Consider the following 24,420-nt stretch of genomic DNA (forward strand, 5'->3'; position numbering starts at 1 on the left):
TTTTATGTTTTAAAGTTATCTTTTGTAAATGTTTTTTTTTTCTTTCTCCAGGTTGTGTTTCGGTTCTTCAATCCTCAGTCGGAACAGAACAGAGAAAGTGTGCGTAGGGCAGGCCTGCTCTTGTGGCAGCTACTTATGGCCCCAGTGGATCAAATAGGGGCTCAGATTCAGAGAGAGGTGTGCCTGGCCATCAGGTAAATATGATTGTGTTAAAAATGTCATATACTGCTTGACTGATACAGTGGTACCTCTACTTACGAACGCCCCTTCATACGAAATTTTCAAATTACAAAACTCCTCAACAGGAAAATATTGCCTCTTGTTACAAAACAAGTTTCAGGATACGAAAGGTAAAAATACAGTATGGGCTGCTACTCGCAGCTCCCAGAGTTTCCTGAACGCAAAATACTTACAACTGCTCTGCCATTGGCTATTACTGGCATCTTCCTGGCATCCCATTGGCTAAGAGGGACCTGTACCGTATGTGACCATAGATACAGAATAGGATGTGTCTGTAGTGTCCTCGTCATTTGCCCCTCGGGCCATGAGGTGTTCAGATAGTTTTACGTAAATGTATTAACTAACGGGCGACGAATTTGTGCAAAAATTCAAACAATTGGTGATTGATGAAGGCTACGTTGCACAGTAATTTTTTAATTGCGATGAGACGGGGCTTTTTTGGAAAAAGATGCCTCGCCGTACCTGAAGTTTCCATCAAGTTTCGGAATATATTGAAAAGAATCACAGAGAAAAAGTTTTCACCATTCGGGCGATCGCTCACTATGATGATGTTTGCCTTGGACATTTTCGAAGGATTGTTAAAAAAAAAAACAAGGGCTCCAGGTGGAGGAGCGGAACCGTCACTTGCCTTCGAGAGATGATGTACGCCTTACATGATGTAAGCGTGAGTGAGTGAGCGATTAAATAAAATAAAAATAAACAAGATTGTTAAAAATACGAACATCATTGGATCAGTTCTTTACAAACACAGAGAGAACATGAATCAAAGAGGGCAAAAAACGAAGAGGACAGCAGTTAAAAATGTAAATGACCATCATTTTTATTCTTTACTCTATTCTTTGTTTTTTACATTATGCACAACACTCATTCATTGTGCAATAATCTTATTGTAACATCTATTTGTTACGTGTATTTGTTACATGTTTGGATGCATTTTTATGCTTTATAAAACATTAATGTCTGAATTTTGGGAGGCTTGGAACGGATTAGGGCATTTACATGGAAAATGCGTCTCTGCTTACAAAATTTTCTACTTACGAACTTTCTTCCAGAACCAATTAATTTCGTAAGTAGAGGTACCACTGTACTGAGGTGAAAAAAAAAATACAGTAAACATTTGTACTATTTTTCTCTTTTGCAGCTCAGGCCTGAATACTTTGTATCAAGGGGAGGCTGACCTCAACAAACTGCTGAAACTTGTTCTAAGTGAAGGTGCTCAACTAAGATGATTGAAATAAGAATGCCAGTATACTTTAGAAGTCAACATTTTGTTTATTTGATTCTCAGGTGAAAGGAACAATGGTCTGTCTCAGCTTCGAGATGTCATCCTTACCAATATGGCAGACCAACTACAGAAAAATAGATTTGGAAGTGAAGAAGATGACCACTATAGGTGAGTGACCACCTTGCATCCATTGGGTACCATCTGATCTTTTTGTAGTGTTTTGTGTGGAAATACCAACCGAGTTAAAAAGCAAAAAAAATGGCTGTAACCACTTTAGATGATTGGTTATCATACAGCCCTTAGTATGTTGGCGTTTCACTGAGCCACAAGCTATAAAGCATTTCAATTACTGCTATGTAACTTAATACAGTACATGTGAAGGGAACATGTGCATGTGTAGCTGTCTTTTATGCAGACTGCGCAGGTTTGATTCCCGCCCAGTGCGCCAATTGCTTGCTGTAGGCTTCTAAAGTTTGTGTAAAATATTTGTGCATTGTTTCTGAAAGGGCATATGGTGTAAAAACTGCTAAACAAGTTGTGTGAGTTACTCACTTTGGCGACCCCTCATGGAAAAAGCCAAAAGTTACAACAACATGCAGAACATGTCCTATTGGTGCAATTGTGTTATGTTTAGATTAATATGTTGCGTAATATACATGTAACAACCAATTTTCCCCACATCTTCCACAATACCCCACCTTAATCACTGGTATATTTAGCTTTAGAACCTAAAGAAATATCCTTTATACAGGTTGAGTGATGACCTACTGCAATGCATCCTCAAGACGGTAGTTCGGGAATCCTGCCTTCTCATTACCAAATGTCAGACAGTCGCTCGAGATGACTTCCAGAAGCTGCTCTCCACAGTGCCAGTATGCTCATTACATTCTGTACAAGGAATGCACGCTTTGCTGCTCTGTGCTGATACCAGTCTGAGATGTCACTGCCTCCGTGTAGGTGGTTTCTCCTTGTCTGCGCTACCTCATGGCTGTTCAGAACCACCTTCTCAGTAACACCATACTTATTCGTCCAGATGATAGCGATGACAGTGACAGCTCCCTACAAGGGGACACAATGAAGGTACAGGTAAACACCCCTTTAAGTACCCCTTCCTTTCGTATTGGATTTTTTTTTCTTTACACTAACTGCATTAATTAAGGATATTGAGTTGTATTTTCAAATGGTTGATGACAGAAATGTAAATATTATATTTGTATTCAACTCTGGTTGTTATTTACTGTGTTTGTGTTAACTGTAGCTGTGACAGCAAAGCTATAAAACAACCATGCAAGCATTACGGTGATGTGACATTTTGGAAGCAGAGTTACCGAAGTGTGGGCCTTTTCTCTGTGGCATCCTCAGGAGCTTCAAGGCAGCATTCTCTCCTTAGCAACCAAGATCCTGGTGGGATGTGATGAGGCACTGGAGACGCTACAGCAGGTGACAACTGCTCTCATTAACAGTGAGATCCCTGACAAAGAAACCAGGTGATTTTTTTCCCCCCTCTAAAATCTACACTCAATTTCAAGGATTTCATTAAATGGTAGAAATGGGCCATTAAATTTGGTACAATGTCATGTGAATTCACACAATCACAATATATATATATATATTTTTTTAATAAGCACAAATGAAAGTAGTTGTAAATATCTTGTTTTTGTTGTTCATAGCACTTACTCACCGGCTAATGTCGAGAGTCAACCCTTGCTCTTGTTTTCCAAAGGTTAAAAGGTTTAGAACAGGTAACTAAGGCCACCATGCTGGGGCACTTACTGCCAGTGTTGCTGACCTCTCTGATGCACCCCAACCTGCAGACCCTCACGCTAGCTGATGCCCTCATGCCTCAGTTAGTGCAACTGGTTTTATACACCAGTCAGGTTTGTTAACATTTGTATTAAATCAAAAATCAATCCTGTAGCGGAATGATACCATCTGTTCTCCTTCTTGTTTTCCTTTCAGACTGCTCTGTTATTAAAAACTCAGTCTCCACTTTTCTCAGAAGAGACACTTTTGGGTGGCTGTATAGGGCAGGGGATGAAGACCTCTGCTGCTGATGACAAGTAGGTTCTATGGAGGGCCATCTCGGTCAATAGCTGTGCTTTTAGTAAATGTCAGCTATTAAGCAAGATGTGTTTTGTACTTGATTAGAATTCTTGATGAACGTGAGGAGCCAGGATTCCTTACAGGACTGAAGATCCCTGCTCCTTGGGCTGCTGGCAAGACAGTGGAGACTGTGCATCCTGTGCGTGACAACTACAAATTCAAGGAGACCGTGCACATTCCAGGGGCTCGCTGTTTGTACCTTCGCTTTGATTCTCGCTGCTCTTCGCAATATGACTATGACAAGGTATTTATTAAATGTGCATTTCACAAATGTGGAAATGTGTCTTCACAGGAAAATGGCCAATAGCACTAAATTGTTTGAGGTTCTTTTATTTGAAAATATTTGTGTATAGGTTGGCAGCTCTGGTTTTCATATTTTTCCTGCTCTTTTGCTATTTGCAATGTATTCTTTTGTTTTCTTAGTTGGTTATTTATGCCGGTCCCAACACTAACAGTCGGAAAGTAACAGAATATGGAGGAAACACTCTAGGATATGGCAGTCGCAGTGTTTTGGGGACAGGATGGCCCAAAGATCTTGTCAAGGTATGGAAAGCAAGACATAGATGGTGAACTATCCTCTTGAGTCTTGACTGCCTACTTTTATTATCTTTGTTTAGGTTGAAGGTGACACAGTGACATTTTCCTTTGAAATGAGAAGTGGGCGAGAGCACAACACCCCTGATAAAGCCATGTGGGGGTTTTCTTGCACTGTCAGAGCTCAGGTAAAATACATTAATATTGACATTTGGGATGAAAGTAATCCTGCCTCATTTATTAAAAAAAAAAAAAAAAAAAAAAGTCTAATCATTATAATCCCTCAAGGGAAAATGTAAAAGTATAATTTTTGTGTTGCACATATCTCAGATTTGGGGGGAGGGGTTGAGGACGGTGCTGGGGTCTCTGCCTTGCTCAAATGCACATAGTGGCATAGGAAGGAGACTGGGATCCCTTAACAGCTAGTTGCTATTTTTACATTTGTCTGCAGTGAGACTTGAATCGTGACTCTCCGGCTCCAAAGTCATTACAGACGAGTTACTACCGTCCCATTACTTGTACAATGTATATATATATATATATATATATATATATATATATATATATATATATATATATATATATATATTTTTTTTTTTTTTATGTCATCTTTTCAGGAGTCATCTGAGGATGTCTCTGGAGGCCTCCCTTTCCTGGCAGACCTGGCACTTGGCCTGTCCGTGCTTGCTTGCTCAATGCTGCGCATTCTATATAATGGGCCAGAGGTGACAAGAGAGGAGGATGCCTGCCATGATTTGCTGTGCTCAAAGCTGCTTCAAAGGTAATGCATCAAATAAAGCTAAAACTTGGGAATTTTTATTTTGTACTATATTTATAGAATGTTTAAGTTTCATGTATTTGAACATAAAATTACACATGACTTTTATCCACAGCTTGTTATGCTGTCACCCATATCTACAAGGAAAAGGTGTGTGATAATTAAATGCAGAATGTTGACAAATGTCTTTTTCCTCAGGTGTCAGTGGCAGGTGGAAGCAAACGGTGCACTCTCCCCTGCTCTCACACCAAGTCCTTCACCTTTGCCACTAACCATCGAGGAGGACCGTGAATTCACCTACCCTGCCGATGTGCTCATTCCGCCTCCAGGCTTTACATCCGGCGCCTACTTTGACTTGCCGCGCATACGCCTCCCTCCAGGCATCATGGGAAGGTTGCGTGAGGTGTCTGGAAGAGCTCGCCCACAGTTTCGTCCCAGCATTAAGTAAGCGCTGTATGCAAACTATCCAGTGTTTAGTTTCATAATGCATATTATATGATTATACCTTTTTACTACATGTTTTACATTATATGTTGTATTCTTGTCAATAAGCAATTATTTCATTCCTGAAAGAGAGGTGATCCGGCCAGATGTCATGGAGGAGGTTATAGTGTCATGTGTCATAAAGCATCTCAGCTTGGTAGATGGCCTGCAGTCACTTGTCAACTACCAGTACCGTGAAGAGCACACAGAAGAGTTTGACCTGGTCTGTAAGATCATGGCAGAGACCTTCAAGAAGATAAATGCGATGGAGCGTCAATTGCAGGTATGCGTTTTTTAGAGCAAAAAACAGTGAGGGAGAGCGAGAACATCAAATAACATTGGTGTTGCTGTATCACCAATAAATTACGGGGTCTGCTTAATTCGATGTAAGATATAAAGGGAATGCTTTCCTAACATTTTTTTTCTGAGTAAACATGTTTTACTTATGTTGGGAATTTTGATGTGTTTTTGAAGGTTTTCCCTTCTTCTCATATATACAGTAGATAGATATCTTCATGTATCGTGGTTGATTTTCTTCCAATTTATTGAATTGCTATATTTTGTTTTTGTGGCCAAAATATCATCATAATACAAGTTTTTCCACGGTTGCTACCCCTAATGTTAATATGTCAACATCACCAAAATAAACATTGCATAATTATCTTCCATGTTGGATGCAGAGTGTAGCAGAATTGGAACAGAAATGGCAGAATGAGGTAGAAGAGGCTCAGCAAGGAAAGCTGGAGAACAACACTCCTTTCTTTCATGACTACCATTTCTTTGAGGTATCCTGTCGAACAGTGCATTTGACGGCATGACGCAGCACAATAATTTGATCATTAATTTTTTCCTTTTTATTATTACTTTTGTCAGAATAAGATTAAAGAGCTTGAACTACTTTGCTCCCTGAAAGATGTCCCCCTTGATTTTAGTGACTTGGAAAATGTTGTACTTGGATTGAGGCAAGTCAATTAAAATACAGTAATTTAGTTATGACAATCAACATCATCTGTAACCACTAATATATCTGCTCCAACAGGGAGAAGTTCTTTCATGAAGTAAACACCATGCACCTTAAAAGTAGCACCCCACTAGCTAAAACTAAGGCACTTGTGAAGAGTCTGATGAACCGCACAGAGCTACTGCTACATGTTACCATTGCACCACATTGCAGAAGCTTAACCACTACACCTGCTGGAACACCAGGCCCAGGTAAACATCCTCTTCTAATCCTAATTAAAGTATCTAAACTGAATTTCTGTGTATTTCAGTATTGGACAGTGTTTTTGATTTTCTCTTAACGTTTATATTTATAGCTTGTAAGTCTGTATCAGACGCCAAAACTGCCATCTCCATTGTGAAGCAGCCAGTCTTCCTGCGCAGCATGTCTGCACCCTCTGACTTGGAGATGATTGCTAATCAAGATCTGGAGTTTACACATGCTGCTCAAAGGTACTTTGCTATTTTTTGATGGACACATTTCTTAATAAAAACCTGAATCAAAACAAAAAAATATATATATTTTTTCTATTTTTCTGCAGGAGGCGACATCACCCTACCAGTCATCGTAGTAGCTCATTTACACTGCTGCAGTCTCTAGCGGTTGAAGATAGCAGAGACAAACCAACATACAGTGTTCTACTCGGCCAGCTCTTTGCATTTATCGGCACTACACCTGATCAAGCTGTAAGTCTATTGCTTCATATTTTTTTCCCATTCCCATAATGACTTGAATTGCATGCACTGAACTGCTTATTGATCAGACCCAGAGGTGAAAAAGATACCCAAACTGTGCAGCTATAGAACTACAGATAGTACTTGTACTTGTGTTAAAAAAAAAAAAAAAAAAAAAAAAAAAAAAAAAAAAAAAGATCAAAGGTAAAATTCCTAAATAGTTATGAAAATCGTTTCTTATATTTTGTTAAATCTGCTAAATGCACAAAATTGAATTTCAAATCTCTAATACCAAGTGTGAACGAAAAATTAAAGTACACATTCCTCTCTTCACATACACACTGCATGCATGACGTCACAAACGCACACAGAGGCCTCTAAATTCGAACCCGAATCCAGTCTGAAAACTATTGGTCAGAGGTGTTAAAATGCTAATTAGATGATGTTTGAGTCATAAATGGTAAAATAAAAAGATTGCTACATAGAGCAGCTTTAACTTACATAGATTGTACTGAGAAGAAAAAGCAATAATAGTTTTGCTAACATAAACGAACAAGCATTGCTAATTTAGCTCGTAATTATCCACTTTATTTGTAATTGTTTTTCTCATCTTAGATGGAAGGTTGAGATTTTACAACATACTCAACATATTTTCCAAGAATGATTCTTGTAGCTGAGTAGTGATGATATAACTCCCCCCCCCCCCCCAGACATATACAGTACCAGTATGAGTACTCAACTCTTGAGTTGTCACTGACAGATACTGATACCAATAGTATTTTTGATACATATTTATACACACATTTTAAATGGAGGGAGTAAAATTAAAAAGTCATCAGAAAAATAAATACTGACATAAAGTACCGACATTCGTATAATCTTCACTAACAAAGTAATAGTACTGTGTTACCTCCCACTACTGACTATGACAAATGTTCAATATTTATGTAGGTATCAAGCAGCAGTTTCCTGTCTGCCGCGCAGACACGTTGGCGCCGTGGGAGCACACGAAAGCAGGCGCTTGTCCATATGAGAGAGCTGCTCACTGCTGCTGTCAGAGTGGGTGGGGTCACCCACTTGGTTGGGCCTGTTACAATGGTATTGCAAGGAGGCCCGAGGTACGAAAAATGCTACAACACAAAAACACCCAGATATTGCATACAACCATCTCTTTTTCTACTGTCTTTGTAACTCTGTTTCACGTGTACAGGATTGAGGAGCTGACCTGCGGTGGAATGGTTGAGCAGGTGCAGGAGGCCTTCGGGGAAACGATGACATCTGTAGTGTCTCTTTGTGCTCGTTACCCCATTGCTTGTGCCAACAGTATCGGCTTGCTTTGCACAATACCCTACACAAGGCAGGAGATTTATGATCTCTCCTATTATGCTCTCGTACAGCATATTCACCATACTTATCCTTATTTGTTTCATGTCTTTTAAAGGAGTGAGGAGCAGTGCCTAGTTCGGAGTGGGCTGGTTCAGCTCATGGACAGCTTATGTAGCTTGAGTGGTCAGAGGGAGTGCAGCTCAAATGAGAAGCAGACCAAAAAGCAGAAGGTAGCCACCATGGCCTGGGCTGCTTTTCAGGTGCTTGCTAATCGCTGCATTGAGTGGGAGAAAGTGGAAGGTAAGATAAAATATTGTACATCAGTATAATAATGTTGATGTAATGAAATGGCATTATCCTGTACTTTTGGATTTTTTGTCACCGGCAGAATTGTTTTTTCCTTTTATGTTAAAGGTGGCTCGACAGATGGAGTACATTCCGGTTTGGCTCGACAGGTGTCCAGTTTGCTGACCAATCATCTGGCCAGAGCTACCGAATGTTGTGGGAATCAAGCAGCTGGCAATGATGCCTTGCAAGATGTGCTCAGTCTTCTCAATGACCTTTCTAGGTAAGATTCGTTGTGTAGTTATAGACTTAATATGTCTGAGAGTGTATTTATACAGTAAATGAATTTTACATTTCATTCAAGGAGCCACATAGGAAAAGCTATCCTGAGCCAACCGGCCTGTGTTTCGAAGCTTTTGTCTTTGCTGCTTGACCAGAGACCTTCCCCAAAGCTGGTGCTCATCATCCTGCAGCTTTGTCGAGCTGCCTTGCCTCTCATGAGCGTAGAGGACTGTGGTAACGTGGCCCTGCCATCATGGAGCTTTTCTATTAACACGTTCGATGCAGAGCAACAAGATGCTAACGACCCTGCCTCGCGAATCGCTGCCTTGCTGCTGGCCAAACTGGCAGACTATGTTGTACCAGGTTTGTCTCATCATTGAAATTCAACATTTGGCTGGGGTACTTTATCAAAACCCTAAATGCTAAATGATGACATTAATACATGAGATTAATATTTTCTGCAATGCCTTCAAACCCTTACCAGGTTGCCAGACCTTGCTGTCCCCCAGTTCTTCTGAGCCAGACACAAGTCTGTCTCGAGCCAGTTCCAAAGGAGCCCTGAAGACTGAAGATATTGGGGAAGAAGGTGAAGCAGTTGATGGTAAACTATCTATATTCATCCACAAGCGAGAGGATCAGTCATCTCACGAGGTTCTTCAACCACTTCTAAGGTAAGATCTCACTTGATTCTCTTGATTTTGTCTCCCAAAGCTTATTTTAGCTTTCTCGTTGCACAGCTTTTAGCCTGCTCAAGATTGTCGGAACGTGTATTCTCTCTCTTTTTCTAAAATGTAGCAGTTCAGAGGGACGCCCATTTCGACTTGGCACCGGTGCAAACATGGAAAAGGTTGTCAAAATGGACAGAGATATGACCAAAGTAAGACCTAAAATACATCTGTTTGTTTTCTCCCCCTGTTCTAAACTCTTAATTTATTATTTTTTTAGAGCGGACACTGTGAGGTGATCACAGAGGAAGCATCTGCTGCCCTGAGGAAGGCCACTAAATGGGCTCAATCTGGTCTGATAGTGAGTGTTGGTCCGCCTGTAGAGACTCTTACCCAAGAGACCGCTGGAGGTATCACCGCTGGTGACAAGAAGAAAACTGCCCAAACGTCTGCTTGTAGGGACAGGAACACTGAGCTGGCCAGGTACTATAACCATTTGTGGAAGCATTTGCCTAATATTTTGGACAAAATGACTCAGAGTGATGTCAAGCAACTAACTGTAAATCGTGTCTTCTATAGGTCGGATCCTGTTAGGCCATTCATCAGTGGGCATGTTGCCAACAGTATGGCTGCTGAGGTTATTGCTTTGTTGCATAGTTTACTCACCGCCCCTGAGTCAAACACGGCGCAAATCTGGACAAGCACTGCTGAAAAAGTAATTTTTACTAATGTTTTCTGCTTTCTTCATTAGTCATGTCAAAAGTGTTCTTAGTTTGCAATATGTTTTATGTGCCGACTGTATTCTACACAACACCATATTCTGATTAATGTTGGACTATGAATGCAGCAGCAATATCTTGCGAAAGTTACATGACCAAACCCAGAAAACAGGTTAGCCATGATGGTTGTTACATGAGCCCTTAGGTACTGTCATGTCATTTTCAGTCGACAGCAAGTGGTAAAATGTCAGCCCCTGGGATGGTTAATAACAGGTGTATTTTTCTGCTTAATTCTGTTATGGGCGCAGTGAACATATTATTGTGAAGAATTTATTTGTCTTGACTTCACCTGACTAACTAAAGTGTAGCACATGCAAAAACAGGAGCAAACAATGCAAATTTGAAACTTGTGATTACTGTAGTCGAAGTGCTTATTTGTCACCTATGACAAAACTTCCTTCAACTTTGCATTTCCTTCAATTCCATTACTTTAAACTTCAGTTTGCGCTTGCCTTGTTCTCCCAAATTTCCCCAAAAGTTACCCAAAGCGCAAAACCCTCTAAACTATGTTGGTGTCCAACCTATTGCCAACAACGCACACAGCATGTTAGTGCGTCAACACGCAATTTAGTGCCCGCTATTTGGGATTTTTGTAAATCAGGCCCACTATTTTTCTCTTAAGCATGTAAATGTTTACTTTGTGTTCATCTTAGGTGCTCTCCAGGGCACTGATGTTCATCCCTCAATTGGGGAAGTATGCTGAGAGTATTTTGGAGAATGGGAGCAGCAGCGGTAGGAAGCTGGCTAAACTCCAGGCCATTGGCAGGCAGGCGGTTGCTGCACTCTGTGCTCTGGGAGGCTTCAAAGAAACCATTAAAATTGGGTCTGAGGTCCAGGTAAAGTTTACACATTACTCCTACTTTTTAAAAATGGTATCTGATAAAACTTTTTCAACATCTTAGCATATATTTCATGTCTACAGGTGATAGGTAAAGGAGTGCTGGGCAGTGTGGGAATTGTGATGTCTATCAATGAGCAGGAGGGCATCGCAACTGTCAAATTCCCCTCTTGCGACTACAGGAGAACTTGTAAAGCCTCAGATGTGCTGACAGTACCAATATCACGCCTATGTACACCCAGATCTGAGGTAAGACTCCCTCCCTGTAGTGCAATCACCTTTTATCATTAATGGAAAACAATATCCTGATCCTTCTTCCCCATCCTCAGGCGTTGCCCTTGTACAAGCTATCGATCACTGAGAAGGTAGTGCAAGCAGTGCAGTCCATGCTTCTGCCACAGGAGGGCAGTCTATCCATTCACACCTCTCTACCAGCTTCTGGAGATGGATCGAGCCCGGTGATGGCTGCAGTTCGCTTGCTTGCTGAGATCAGAACTAGGTCAGTCCAAAAACAGCCCTCCCAAGCATTCCCCCCCTTTAATCCTTTTGTAATTTGTTATAAACAGTACTCTGGGTCAAGTGGATTCAGAGTGCTAACAATGACCAAGTGTACTGTAGAACAACTATACAATGATATTTTGATTTTCAGGGCATGCCTGGTAATGGCACAGCTTTTGGAGGATAGCTCCTTTTGTGAAGAGTTCATCCAGCAGTGTCCCGCAGCTGTGGAGGTGCTCAATCTGGTTGCTCAAGAATGTAGCCCTGGTAAGAAAACATGATGATACACCCTCTGTCTTAAAGAGAATAAATCTCAGTTTTTGTCCCTTCTTGGTGTTTGCAGGGGAGCGTCTTGGTATTGTTGAGGCTCAGTGTGAAAGAGTACGAATGCTTTACCGAGACTGTGCTCGTCCACCACCGCCACCACTTCAGACAGACAGACGCCAGGTGGTGTTACCGTGTTTATACATTTGCAATTACAATCACAATGCTAAGAAAATTGTTGAATAAAAAAAATAAATAATCATCATTGGCAGCTGTCGTTGACTGTTGAACAATTGCTGTGGGATAGTTTATTTTTTATAGATGTTGCCTTTATATTACTACTTATTTTCGGAGAGAATAATATATTACCAGCATGTTTTCCCATGTCAATAGTATGTTCAATTATAAAAATGCTCATGCAAAACCTTGGAAGAATGGGAGACAATAATGATTGTAATTTTTTCCTTCTATTGTGTCTGTGCAGCCCAAGGAAATAACCTGGTGTCCCTCTCGAGTGTTTCCTCCGGTCCGTGCCTGCATGTTCTCATCCCGTCTTACCTCTGTCACTTTCTTGGCTGACCCCAGTGCTGGAGGAGGGCTCCCCCGTGGCACCTTCATTTACGCCACCTCTCCTGTCCCAATTCAGGTTGATCATTCTTAGATCAGCGTTAAGAATTGCTTTTGCTGCCTCTTGACAGTTTTTTAATTTCCTTTTCTTTACCCTCACAGGCACCTTCTTTTTACTGGGAGATAGAAGTTGTCTCCTATGGAGACTCTGAGGAGGACAGTGGCCCCATTGTGTCCTTTGGTTTTGCCACTGAGGCTGAAAAGAGAGACGGAGCATGGACCAACCCTGTTGGCACATGTCTGTTTCACAAGTAATTTGACCTTTTATACACATTGACATGGGACACTTTTAACTTAGTGATTTTTTTTTATTATGTACTGTCTCCAGTATGAGTGCTGTTTGATATCCATTTGTGTTGTTCTAACTTAGACCTGCTCTTTTTTTTTTTCTGTCTGTGTCTTGTGGCAGTAATGGAAGGGCAGTGCATTATAATGGCTCCAGTCTGCTGCAGTGGAAAAGTGTCAGGCTAGATGTATCTCTCCTTCCTGGTGAGAGGGCTTTGCTTGTATTTTATTTTTCCACAAAATTTCTTTAAGCAAAATGTTCTCATAATAAGAATTTTCTATTATTAGAGTTACTAAGTTCATCGTTTAACGTTGTGTAATTACTGGGAATTCCAGTGGTAACACTGCATTTACATAAATACAGGTGATGTGGCTGGAATAGGCTGGGAGCGTTCTGAAGGAACACCTCCACCCCCCGGCCAGGCCCCGAAAGGACGGGTTTACTTTACCTATTGTGGCCAAAGACTCAGTCCAATCCTTGAGGAGGTGGCAGGTGGAATGTGGCCCCTGGTTCACATTCAAAAGAAGGTATGCTGATTAAAGCAAAAATGTCTTTCTACTGCACAATTTTCCTCTGTAATAAAATAAATGCCATTGTTTTGTAGAATTCAAAAATTCGGGCCAACTTTGGAAACCGGCCCTTTGCATATGCTGAAGGCCAAGCACACAGGAATGCTGCTGACTTGTGCATTGACCTTGCGGAAGAAATAAGTGCAAATTTTGAAGCGCTCCCCTTTGCCATGGCCTCAGACAGTGATAATGATGCAGGCGCAAGCGTTACATCTGACTCAGGCTCCCATGGACCTCCTTGTCGGATTGCAGCAGTAGCAGTCCCGCAGCAACGTATATACATACGTTTCTGTTTTACCCCAAAATATGCATCACTTTGTTTTTTGTTTTTTTGTTTTTTTTTATATAAATCACTCTCTTACATTTTTACTGGCAACATTAGTATAACTTGTCTTTTATCTCTTGTCTCATTTAGAATACAACAGTGACCTGTCCTGCCATTACAAAGTAGAGCTGAGCTATGAAAATCTAGTCACATCTGGACCTGATCCACACCCGCCACCTATTGCAGATGATGAGAGTGATGATGAGGATGATGATGATGTCCCAAGGGTAAGTAGGGCTCATCATCATCTAGTGACAGTGTCACCATTTGTGCTGGTTTATTTCACAGTTACCTTTTAAAATTCAGGAGGATCACTATGTGTTGCTGGTAAAGGCGTGGGAAACCAAAGTGTTCCCTACTATACGAAGGAGGTTCCGTAATGAAGCTGAGAGGAAATCTGGTCTGGACCAAATTAAAGGAGCCCTACAGTTAGGTAAAAAGAATACATACGTCAACTCAAACACATGTAGGATTACCTTAAGACAGCTTTGGTGCGTTTCAATTTTAACAGGCATGGTAGATATTGCAAGGCAAACGGTGGAGTTCTTGTATGAGGAGAATGGAGGCATTCCTCGAGACCTGTACCTCCCCACCATAGAAGATATCAAGGATGAGGCCAACAAATTTACTATTGACAAAGTTCGCAAAGGTAGCATTACCTATACATTATTTTACTACTCGGCATTACACTTTAAAATTCTTTATTACTACGGCTAATACACAATATGTAGTCTTATTTTAATTTTTTTTCCCCCTGCATCTTTAAACAGGCTTGACAGTGGTCATCCGCTGTACAGACAGCAACAACACCAACAGCACTACAGGTGGGACAGCACTGCCAAAGTTTGCCATCCGGGGCATGTTGAAGACTTTTGGCTTGCATGGAGTCGTGTTGGATGTTGACTCTGTAAGTGCAATTCTAAATGGTTCAATGCTTTGTGCCAATACCGGGTAAAATTTGACTTGATTTATTCTGGTCCCCCCCCCCCTCTAGCTAAATGAGCTAGTACAGGTGGAAACGTACCTTCGCAGTGAGGGCGTACTGGTGAGGTACTGGTACCCAATTGAAATTCTGGAGCGTCCACCTGCTGGATCTCGGCGCACTGCAGCCAATGGCTTAGTTTCACTGGACAGTAGCAACATTCAGATTCACAGGTATGCTTTGACCTTACTAGCACGTAAATGCATGCTACCTTTTATTGATGTTACTTTTTGTTTTCATTTTTCTCAGGGAGCTACTTCGCTGTGAAAGCGCACTGGCTCGTTTATACTGCCGAATGGCCCTACTGAACATCTATGCCCCCAAAAATCCCCACACCTTCACCCGACTCTTCCACATACCTGCGATCCGAGACATCACCTTGGAACACCTACAACTTTTGTCTAATCAGCTGCTGGCTCCGCCCCTCCCTGGTGAGTGGTCAAATACAGTAAAAATAACTAAATCTCTTCTTCTGAGCCCCGCTTTCTACCTCCTGTAACATTTGTGTTCCTACAGATGGCACAATTAGTTCTGGTTCGATTCTCCTGGCCCAGTCAGTGCTTCACAACCTTCAAGACCAAAGCTGCTCTCCTACAGACCTATTTTACCAGGGCAATGCTCAGCCCATCCGGGAATGGCTGACTGTGGCCATCACTCGTGCCTTGCATCAAGGAGAGGAAAGCTTACTTGAGCTAACTAAACAGATCTGCTGTTTCCTCCAGGTTTGCTCTGCTTACCGATATTTCAGCTTACTTTTCTAAACGTGGGCTAATGTTAAATGAGATGTTGTTGTGAACAGCATGCACCAGAGCAGTTTACATCTGAGGAATTCCCAGTAACGGAGTCGAAAGTGAGCATGGACGTCAGCTTTCCAGGGGCTGCATTCGTGATCGTATCTTGCAAAGAGAGCCAACTTGGCTGCCGCAAAGAGTGAGATAACTGCCAGTGTATTTTTTTTTTCCACAAATCACTATAAATTTTGTTTATTATCCTCTGCTGAAATGTGAAACGTCCCTTTTCCCCCCCTTTTAGTTCTAGCTTGTACAAGGCTCCCTGGGCACGGGTAATGCTGTATGGTCTGGGTCACAAAGTGCGTAGAAATGGGCAACTTAATTTGATGGAGGCTGTGTGCTATCCTTTGGATGCCTCACCTGCCAACACGGGCCTTACTCCTCCTCCCACCACCAACCAATACCCCTCTGTTATCATCCCTACTGATAAAGTGCACATCAAGCTGGGTATGTAATCACTAAATTATGCCTTTTATAGCATATGTGTGTTCAATTTCATTTGATACTAAATATGTCTTGATTATAGGAGTGTCACCCCCTCCTGGTGCTGTATTGGTGTTACATTCCCTGCCTCTGGAGTTTCCTTTGGCCATGGCGTTCGCTGAGCAGCTGTTGACATGGAAGTTGGGAGAGTGTAGTGAGCGGTCAGAAGATGAGCTGGATACTGTGCCGTCATCTGTACTGCTACAAGTGGTAGAACTGCTGGGTTGGTGTCACGTTTTAAACACGTATGCATTAGTCACACTTGAATTTTGTGGGCTCATGCACCTCCTATCAGAAATAGTCAGTTTGTGTGTGGTAATCAACTGTTAGTAACAAATGTGATCGGAAAGCTGCTTGAGACAGTTATACATTGGTTTACCAGGGAGGTATTGATGTTCAAATAGCAACCACTAAAATGATGCATTACTCATTCACTCCCAGCCTTTTTCACAGAAGCAATCCCCTTCACTCCCGGTTGTTTTACTGGATTTTGAATGATTTTAGTATATTGTGTTCTATTGCTATAAAAGCATGGAACCTACCAAAGAAAGATTAAAGTCTCGTTTTTTCATCAGGGGGAAAAAAAAAGTATGTTTCTGTTTTTGTTTTGCAGCAATTATCATTAGAATATTAGCTAATTTTCATCATCACGGAGGGCTGTTCAAAGATGAAGTGTACATACCTCATATTCACAAATCTACTTAGAATTGAAATAGTTGTTGTTTTTTCCAACATTGCCCTGGTTGATCTTTTGCTCTGCTGCCACCTGCTGGCCGTTTGTGCAATAACTACCATGTCAACTGTTCTTTGCAGTTGAGAGGTTGCATCAAAGCCTTCTGTATGCTCTAGCATAAAAAAACAACAACATATAAATACATCTGTGGGACGCTTAAAACGTTTAAAATAGAACTTATCGATACGTTTTTGGGAGCAAATGAGATAATTACAGAGCCTGCATCATATTGCAAGGAAACTTGAATTTTCATACAAAAATTAGCTTTTAATGTTTTCCCTGTTGGCTTGTTTTTTTTTGTATTAGGTGGTTTACTTTGGACGACTGATCTGGCTCCCTCCATCAAAGAACTCATCTTTCACTTGTTGGCTGAACTCTTGCGAAAGATTCACCACTTGGAGCAGCGTAAAAGCCCTGCTGGCTTGTCCAGCTCTATTGCACTGCTGCTTAACCCTTGCCTCGCAGTACTCATGGCCGTGCAGACAGAACTCCGTAAGCTCTACGATCGTGAGACTCAGGGCTGGACGACAGGAGGAGCTGGAGCTGGGGGATCTTCATCCGGAGGTGTTGCTTTGGCACTGGCAGCAGAGCAGAGCAGGTTCTCCACCTACTTCCATGCCCTGATGGAGGTCTGTCTCGCTGTGACGGAGGTGACACTGCCTCTCAATGTTGGAGGTTCCACAGTTGGAACCCTGACTTCCACCAGTGCCCCCAACCTTAGCGATTCTTCATCATCGTCATCCTCATCTCCCGGCCAGACGCCGCAGAGTCCCAGCCTGCTGTCCAAACGGAAGAAAGTGAAGATGAAGCGTGAGAGAGCAGCGGCTGCAGTGGCTGCAGTGGTCTCGGGTAAAAGGGGAAGTGGAGGTGCCCGCCTGTCAGAGAGTGACAGCGCCCTGCTGAACATGGCGGGTAGTAAACCTGAAGACATGCTGTGGTTCCACCGCTGCCTTACTCTTCTGATGATTCTTCGGCATCTTGCGAATAAGGATCCCCAGGGTTTGAGTGTGACGAGCGATGCGGTGACAGACGCTTGCCAGGCTTTGGTGGGTCCCACTGCCCATAGCCGCCTGTTGGTGCTTTCTGGTATCCCCACACACCTGGAAGAGGCGGTGGTTCGTAATGCCATCCGCCGGGCTTGCAATGCGCACGGAGGGCTGTTCAAAGATGAAGTGTACATACCTCTGCAGGAAGAGGACCCTAAAAAAACAAAAACGGGGGCTAGGGTCTTAAGCCCTCAGGGTGGGAAAGTGAGCACTGAGTCTGAGCGCCCCTTCCCCCACAATGGAGGTCCTGAGAGTCCTGACAGCTCCAGCAGCGTGACTCCAGCTCTGAGCGTGAGCGCATCAGCTTCCACCAGCCAGACCTCCGTCTGCAGCTCCTCTCAGGGAGCATCTCGCACCGCCAGTGAACTTTCTGCTGAACACGAACAATTAGCCGTCACGGCCGTCAACCCTCCCGCAGCAGCGTCGGCTGGAAACTACCCCCAGCAGGGTTCCAATGAACCCCAAACCGTTTCTAGTCAGGAGAGTTTAGATACTTCTCTTTGTAGCACAGGAAGTCTGGGGAGTCTTGGCAGCATAGGGGAGCCTGTGGATGGTGTCGAGACACCATCGGTGTCAGACGGAGGCTCTGTGAACACGGTCACCTCACAGGAAAGCAATGTAGTCCTGGCGAGGCCGATCAAAGGTTATGCTGTCATTGAAGTGAGTTAAACACCGTTCTTGATTATTTTCTGTGTTAAATTCTCAATGTTGCTGATTCCTTTATTCTTATTTCCAGGTGCGTTCTCGAGCCAAAGTGGAAAAAATACGTGCCAGTCTCTTTAACAGCAGTGACCTAATTGGTTTGTCCAGTCTGGAAGGTGAAGAGGAGCTCATGGAGTTGACCAATGAGGAGATCCTCACAGCCTCGAGTGTTAACCAAAGTCTGTTTGACACTCAGGGCAGCTCTGCTCTCGAAGACTATTTTCTGGACAAATCCATTCGAGGTTTGTATTTGACCGGCAATTGTTACTCTGCAACATTATTTCTCATTGTGGAATTTCCAAACATATATTTTCCAAGGTGACAAGCTTGTTCCTGGGGCAAGAGACGTTCTTATGGATATTTTTAAGAGTTGTATTCACTCTGAACAAATGCTCAGCCTCACACCTGCCAAGCCAGTGAAAGTGTCTGATATTTACCTCAGCAAAGAACAAATCAACTCTCAGACCCCTGGCAACCTACTGCATACTTTCTTTACCAATGTCCGGCCTCCTAAGAAAGTACTTGAAGACCAACTTACACAGATTCTAAGAAAGTATGGCATTCCTAAACCCAATAAGAACAAGTACAGCAAGGCAGGGAAAGAACAGCATCAAGGCAAGGTCGTCAGCACCAAGAGGCCAATCACCAAACCTCCCACAAAGGAAAAGTCTGTTCTCAACAGCGTCAGGTAACCAAGTGAATGAAGAACTTTTTTACCAGTTACTAAATTGGTGCTTTAGGTGTATTCATACTTGTGTTCTTGTGTTCAATTCAAATCCAATTTATTTTTTCACGTATTTTTGCTAGGACTGCGCTCAGTGAGAAAAAGACAGTCCTCAAACCCAAGTCTCCGGAGAAGTCCAGACCTGATGAGAAAGATGTGGAAAAGTCTCCTGCTAAAAAACTTGAAGGTTCTTCAATAATATTAACACAATAAAACACCACAAATAATGTATAAATGTACATATCCATCATGCTTCACACTGTAGAATACATATACTAGTTTCCTGTATTAGGTGTTCAACGGTCTTGTTAAAAGTAGCGTCTGAAGAATTGTGTTCTCAAACCATGCACACCAAAATGAAACTTACTTGTTTGACTTGGAAATATTAATACTTCTTATGAAAATGTGTTTAACATGAGGATTTTTCCATAAATTCTGAACCGCCTCTCACGCACATTTCCTTTCTATAGTCTCAGAGGAGAAGTACCTGACATTGGAGGGTTTCCATAAGTTTGCAGTTGACCGAGCCAAGCAGGACATCCGCAGCGTCTGGAGGGCAATTTTGGCATGTGGCTACGACCTCCACTTTGAAAGGTGAGACTGGGAATGTCAGACCACTCGTAACACCACCCACTCTGATGTAATGTCGATCCTGTTTCATGCTAGCTTCGCAGAACATACTATGCATATTCTAATAATAAACATGGTATTTATTTATGCAGTCTCTTGGAGGTTAATGTAAGCGGATGTACTGCTTTTGGGGTACTCTGTATTTTATAAACATGCATTTATAGGCCTGTGATTATGACGTGACAGTGTATCTCTCCATTTTAGTACCGCTAATCTTTATCTTCATCAGGTGCACCTGTATAGACACACGGCATGCCCAGAAGACTTGTAGGAAGTGGACCTTAGAAATGGATGTTGCGTTGGTCCAGTACATCAATAGGCTGTGTCGTCACCTTGCTATCACACCAGCCAGACTACATCCCCATGAAGTCTACCTGGATCCGAGTGATTCTGTCGATCCACGTGTGGCCTGCCTGCTTAGTTAGTAACACGCTTCAACATCTTTATCTTTCCACAGGTATTTACTGTATAGGTGACTTAACTACATAAATGGTTCTAACAACCTTTTGTGTGTGTTTTGAAGATGTGTCTGTAGAGAGCTTGCGCTTGCGTTTTGCTCTGCTGCAGTCGCTCAACAACACGCTGGAGAGTTTCTTCCTGCCACTGGTGGAGCTAAGACAGACGTGCACTTATCAGAACAGTATTGCAGCCTTGTTATGCGAGGCGAAAGGTTAGTTGTACTGTTAGCAGATCACAATGATGGGAAGGGTCAGTTAGTGTTCCCTCTGTAAACATGTGCTAATCATTGTTCTTGCAATATGCCCTATTTTCACCACTTGATTTTTTTTATGCTTACAGGACTGATTTACTATGACACTAAAGTCACTGTAATGAACAGAGTACTGAATGCCACAGTACAGCGAACAGCAGATCATGCAGCTCCAGAGATTACATTGGACCCTCTTGAGATTGTGGGAGGTAAAGAGAGACTATTTCAACTTGTTGTACAACGTCATACTGTGCGTACTTACGTCCTCTTGATACCCTGCAGGCGAGATCCGATCATCGGAAAACACGTACTTCTGCCAGGCTGCACGCCAGCTCGCATGCATGCCGTCGTCACAGCTTTGTGTGAAACTGGCCAGCGGGGGGGACCCAACCTATGCTTTCAACATCCGTTTCACCGGGGAGGAAGTTCATGGCACAAGTTGGATTATTTACATTTTACATATTTATTTTGACGATAGGTATGGTAGATTACAGCACCTGTGTTTGTGTCTGACTAGGTGGTTCCTTCAGACACTTCCTTTGGCAGGTATGCAAGGAGTTACAGAGTTCAGCTCTTTCTCTGCTGCTGCCTTGTCCCAGTGCTGCAGCCAACCGTAACAAGGTAATGCCTACTCTCTGACTGGTGGATCATTTCCTGTACTGTTGGGGAAAAAAAAAACAACATACATAGTTTAGCTTCTACTTTGTCCTGACAGGTTGCAAAGCAAGACAACGAAATGCATGTAAGGCATAAGATGATATATAAATAATTCTGTTTGTCAGCACGAGTGTGTATTTCAACAGGTATGTGCAGGGCTATAAACAGACTATTTACTAGTAACGCGCATACAACATTGATTTCAAACTACTGTATTTTCCGCACTATAAGGCGCACCTTCAATGAATGACATATTTTAAAACCTTTTCCATATATAAGGTGCACTGCATTATAAGGCGCACCTTTTAATGAATGACATATTTTAACTATTCTAAGGACAATAAAAATACTGTAGACTAAACGTAAATTATAAGAATGAAGACTCACTGCCGTAGTTAGTGATCCAAGATGGCGTCACCGATCGTGCAGGGTCACCGATAGCGTCTTGACAGCGAGACCTGTTGCGGCTCAATATTGATCCATATATAAGGCGCACTGGATTGATTATAAGGTGCATGGTCAGCTTTTGAAAAAATTGAAGGCTCTTAGGTGCGCCTTATAGTGCGGAAAAATACAGTACTGTGCTGCGGCATATTTGTGCATTAGGAAATTATCAATTGCGCTTAATTGGTCCGAAAATCCGTATTCATTTACCGTACTTCAAATGATGTATCATTGTTCATCTATCCATGCCAGTGATATATAGTGACAGACGAACAATTAAATGCTCTTTCACTTGATCGCCTCGCGTACAATTACTCAATGTGTCCAACTGTTTCCATTAATACAACAGAATTATAGCTTAAACTCAAGAGGCCCATATTTCACAGTAAATTAATTTCTGAATAAATTGAAAATAAAAATATAATTTTTTTTTTTTTTTTTTTTTTTTTTTTTTTTTTTTTTTTTTTTTTTTTTTTTTGGTTTTCAGTGAAATTTTCGTAATGTATGTAATGTAGTGGTTTCCAAAAGTGTATAATGTTAGTGGCTTACAAACATGTTAAATATACGTTTTAGAAATAATACTATATTTTGATGCAGGTGGGTTTGGTACAAAAAGTTTGAGGACCACTGCTTTACAGTACATGCAGAATTGTCACACAAAAGAACAGTAGTGCAGATACAGCATATTAGTACAAATGTATGCACTTGTCCATGATGCAGTGCACTCAGATAGTGTTAGCCTGTAAATATCAGTTAAACTTCAATGTCACTTTAACATCAGCATGATGTACATCATTTATATCAGTGGATCTCAAATGGGGGGGTACGTGAGATTTTAAAAATACATTTAAACTGTAGTATCTATGGAAAAATCCTTTAAAAAATTATTAAATTATCCAAATATTTCAGAAAAGTTTCTGTAAGTTCTTAAAATAAACATTAGATTCAGGAGGCTATTCAGCTTCATTGTCCTTAAAAAAAAAAAAAAAAAAAAAAAAAAAAAAAGTCTCCCCAAAACAGTGGTTTGACCCCACCTGTTATGTCACCTTGCATATCTTGTCTATCATTTCAAAACTTTATTTAAAATTAAGTTATAGAGATTTTCTTTTTGAGAATATATCTTCACTTTGACCCAAAAAGAGACACTTAATTGTGCTAATTTTGTGTGCATCTTGACTTAGAATCATTTTTCTTATTGTTAGTTACACCTTTTGTTTCCAAATAGTTCATGAGAGACCACTAAACAAATGAAGTTCCAAAGTTTAATAATAATCAGACAACGGTGATGCAAATTATTTTTTAGTCATTTATGTTTTTCAACCAAAAATTCTTTGCGTTGGTTTTGGGGTACTTGTATGAAAAAATATTTCACAGGTGGTACATCACTGAAAAAGGTTGAGAACCACTGATTTATATCATGGTATTTTATTTTATTTTTTCTTGTCCTTTGCTTAACTCAGGGGAAGTACATATTGACACCATGCCCTATCACGTATGCGGAGGAGCAGCTGCTACACTTCTTTGGTCAGCTACTGGGCATCGCCATCCGTGCTGACGTGCCCCTTCCTTTGGACCTCTTGAGCTCCTTTTGGAAAGGTCTGGTGGGCGAGGCGCTCGACCCAGAGCAGGACCTCCAGGAAGCGGATATGCTCACATACAACTATGTCAAAAAGTTTGAAAATGTAAGAAATAGCAGCTGTCCTCTGAATCTCCTCTCGTCAAATTAACTGTTGGCCGCAATTCTTTGTAGGTTCATGATGACGCTGAGCTGGAGGCACTCTGTGCTGAGATTTCCTCCCAACATCATTCAGGCGAGAGCCCCGACTCTCCCAGCAGGCCCTCTTGTACCTTTACCTGCATCACGATGACGGGTGAGGAGGTTGAGCTTTGTCAAGGAGGGCGGAACCTCACTGTCAGGTGATTATTGGGAGATGCATTTTTGTGTGTGTGTGTTAAAATAACCGTTTAACTCACAAAACTGTATTTTGTTTCTTCATCTTGAATGTTGTGTTTGTAGCTGGGAGAATAAGGATGTGTACGCACGGGCAGTCCAGAGCCTTCGTTTGAGGGAGCTGCAGAATGTTGAGTGTATGACAGCAGTGCGTGCAGGTTTGGCCTCAATAATTCCCCTGCAGCTGCTAACCATGCTCAGCCCGCTGGAGATGGAGCTGCGGACCTGCGGCCTGCCCTACATTAACCTCGAGTTCCTCAAGGTTTACCACCCTCACATGCTATATTCAATTCGTAATTCCGATGTGTCCGTTATAATTTTGTATTCATGATCACGTCTTACCTTTTTTTTTGATAGGCTCACACCATGTATCAGGTGGGTCTGATGGAGACGGACCAGCACATTGAATTCTTCTGGACCGCTCTGGAGATGTTCACTCAGGAGGAGCTTTGCAAGTTCATCAAGTTTGCCTGCAACCAGGAGCGCATCCCCTTCACTTGTCCCTGCAAGGACGGAGGACCCGACACTGCCCACGTCCCTCCGTACCCCATGAAGATTGCGCCTCCCGATGGAGCCGCAGGTAATAGCGATCAGCGTCATTCGAATTTAAAAGGACTGTTGTTGGTGCATAATATTCTGGCTGCAACAAGTTGAGATACAGGAATCTTCTGCAGCTGTGTTTATGGATACATTTACATGACGGCTACAGTCCAGTTAGTCAGACAAGTGGGAATGTAGGGTGAACCTCCAATTATCATGGGAGATATATTCCAGACCCACCAGCAAT

The 24,420-nt window shown here is 42.0% G+C and overlaps 1 protein-coding gene across 3 annotated transcripts in view; it reads left to right on the top strand.

The window, feature by feature from the left end:
- Positions 1-24,420, top strand: part of hectd4 (HECT domain E3 ubiquitin protein ligase 4) — a 39,501-nt gene that overhangs the window by 10,576 nt on the left and 4,505 nt on the right. For 2 of the 3 annotated variants that reach the window (XM_077521090.1, XM_077521092.1), the window contains 62 exons: positions 52-194; positions 1,382-1,452; positions 1,528-1,633; positions 2,217-2,337; positions 2,423-2,551; positions 2,828-2,952; positions 3,189-3,342; positions 3,425-3,525; positions 3,614-3,812; positions 3,992-4,111; positions 4,186-4,290; positions 4,720-4,883; positions 5,079-5,324; positions 5,454-5,646; positions 6,044-6,148; positions 6,237-6,329; positions 6,407-6,575; positions 6,680-6,815; positions 6,905-7,049; positions 7,989-8,155; positions 8,248-8,394; positions 8,479-8,663; positions 8,778-8,931; positions 9,013-9,293; positions 9,415-9,601; positions 9,726-9,807; positions 9,876-10,078; positions 10,175-10,310; positions 11,028-11,210; positions 11,297-11,461; positions 11,542-11,711; positions 11,862-11,977; positions 12,054-12,157; positions 12,459-12,620; positions 12,704-12,852; positions 13,011-13,090; positions 13,251-13,414; positions 13,492-13,729; positions 13,872-14,008; positions 14,088-14,214; positions 14,293-14,430; positions 14,552-14,688; positions 14,776-14,936; positions 15,013-15,194; positions 15,280-15,485; positions 15,563-15,693; positions 15,796-16,001; positions 16,081-16,260; positions 17,077-18,476; positions 18,553-18,760; positions 18,837-19,206; positions 19,326-19,429; positions 19,713-19,836; positions 20,102-20,292; positions 20,396-20,542; positions 20,671-20,790; positions 20,864-21,019; positions 21,099-21,202; positions 23,143-23,364; positions 23,433-23,599; positions 23,700-23,895; positions 23,991-24,213. In XM_077521090.1, coding sequence (XP_077377216.1) covers positions 52-194; positions 1,382-1,452; positions 1,528-1,633; positions 2,217-2,337; positions 2,423-2,551; positions 2,828-2,952; positions 3,189-3,342; positions 3,425-3,525; positions 3,614-3,812; positions 3,992-4,111; positions 4,186-4,290; positions 4,720-4,883; positions 5,079-5,324; positions 5,454-5,646; positions 6,044-6,148; positions 6,237-6,329; positions 6,407-6,575; positions 6,680-6,815; positions 6,905-7,049; positions 7,989-8,155; positions 8,248-8,394; positions 8,479-8,663; positions 8,778-8,931; positions 9,013-9,293; positions 9,415-9,601; positions 9,726-9,807; positions 9,876-10,078; positions 10,175-10,310; positions 11,028-11,210; positions 11,297-11,461; positions 11,542-11,711; positions 11,862-11,977; positions 12,054-12,157; positions 12,459-12,620; positions 12,704-12,852; positions 13,011-13,090; positions 13,251-13,414; positions 13,492-13,729; positions 13,872-14,008; positions 14,088-14,214; positions 14,293-14,430; positions 14,552-14,688; positions 14,776-14,936; positions 15,013-15,194; positions 15,280-15,485; positions 15,563-15,693; positions 15,796-16,001; positions 16,081-16,260; positions 17,077-18,476; positions 18,553-18,760; positions 18,837-19,206; positions 19,326-19,429; positions 19,713-19,836; positions 20,102-20,292; positions 20,396-20,542; positions 20,671-20,790; positions 20,864-21,019; positions 21,099-21,202; positions 23,143-23,364; positions 23,433-23,599; positions 23,700-23,895; positions 23,991-24,213 — 11,035 coding nt within the window. The remainder of the gene's footprint in view (positions 1-51; positions 195-1,381; positions 1,453-1,527; positions 1,634-2,216; positions 2,338-2,422; positions 2,552-2,827; positions 2,953-3,188; positions 3,343-3,424; positions 3,526-3,613; positions 3,813-3,991; positions 4,112-4,185; positions 4,291-4,719; positions 4,884-5,078; positions 5,325-5,453; positions 5,647-6,043; positions 6,149-6,236; positions 6,330-6,406; positions 6,576-6,679; positions 6,816-6,904; positions 7,050-7,988; positions 8,156-8,247; positions 8,395-8,478; positions 8,664-8,777; positions 8,932-9,012; positions 9,294-9,414; positions 9,602-9,725; positions 9,808-9,875; positions 10,079-10,174; positions 10,311-11,027; positions 11,211-11,296; positions 11,462-11,541; positions 11,712-11,861; positions 11,978-12,053; positions 12,158-12,458; positions 12,621-12,703; positions 12,853-13,010; positions 13,091-13,250; positions 13,415-13,491; positions 13,730-13,871; positions 14,009-14,087; positions 14,215-14,292; positions 14,431-14,551; positions 14,689-14,775; positions 14,937-15,012; positions 15,195-15,279; positions 15,486-15,562; positions 15,694-15,795; positions 16,002-16,080; positions 16,261-17,076; positions 18,477-18,552; positions 18,761-18,836; positions 19,207-19,325; positions 19,430-19,712; positions 19,837-20,101; positions 20,293-20,395; positions 20,543-20,670; positions 20,791-20,863; positions 21,020-21,098; positions 21,203-23,142; positions 23,365-23,432; positions 23,600-23,699; positions 23,896-23,990; positions 24,214-24,420) is intronic. The other variant, XM_077521091.1, reaches the window with a different exon arrangement.

Source organism: Festucalex cinctus, chromosome 5, assembly GCF_051991245.1.
Source record: "Festucalex cinctus isolate MCC-2025b chromosome 5, RoL_Fcin_1.0, whole genome shotgun sequence".
Taxonomy (NCBI): Eukaryota; Metazoa; Chordata; class Actinopteri; order Syngnathiformes; family Syngnathidae; genus Festucalex; species Festucalex cinctus.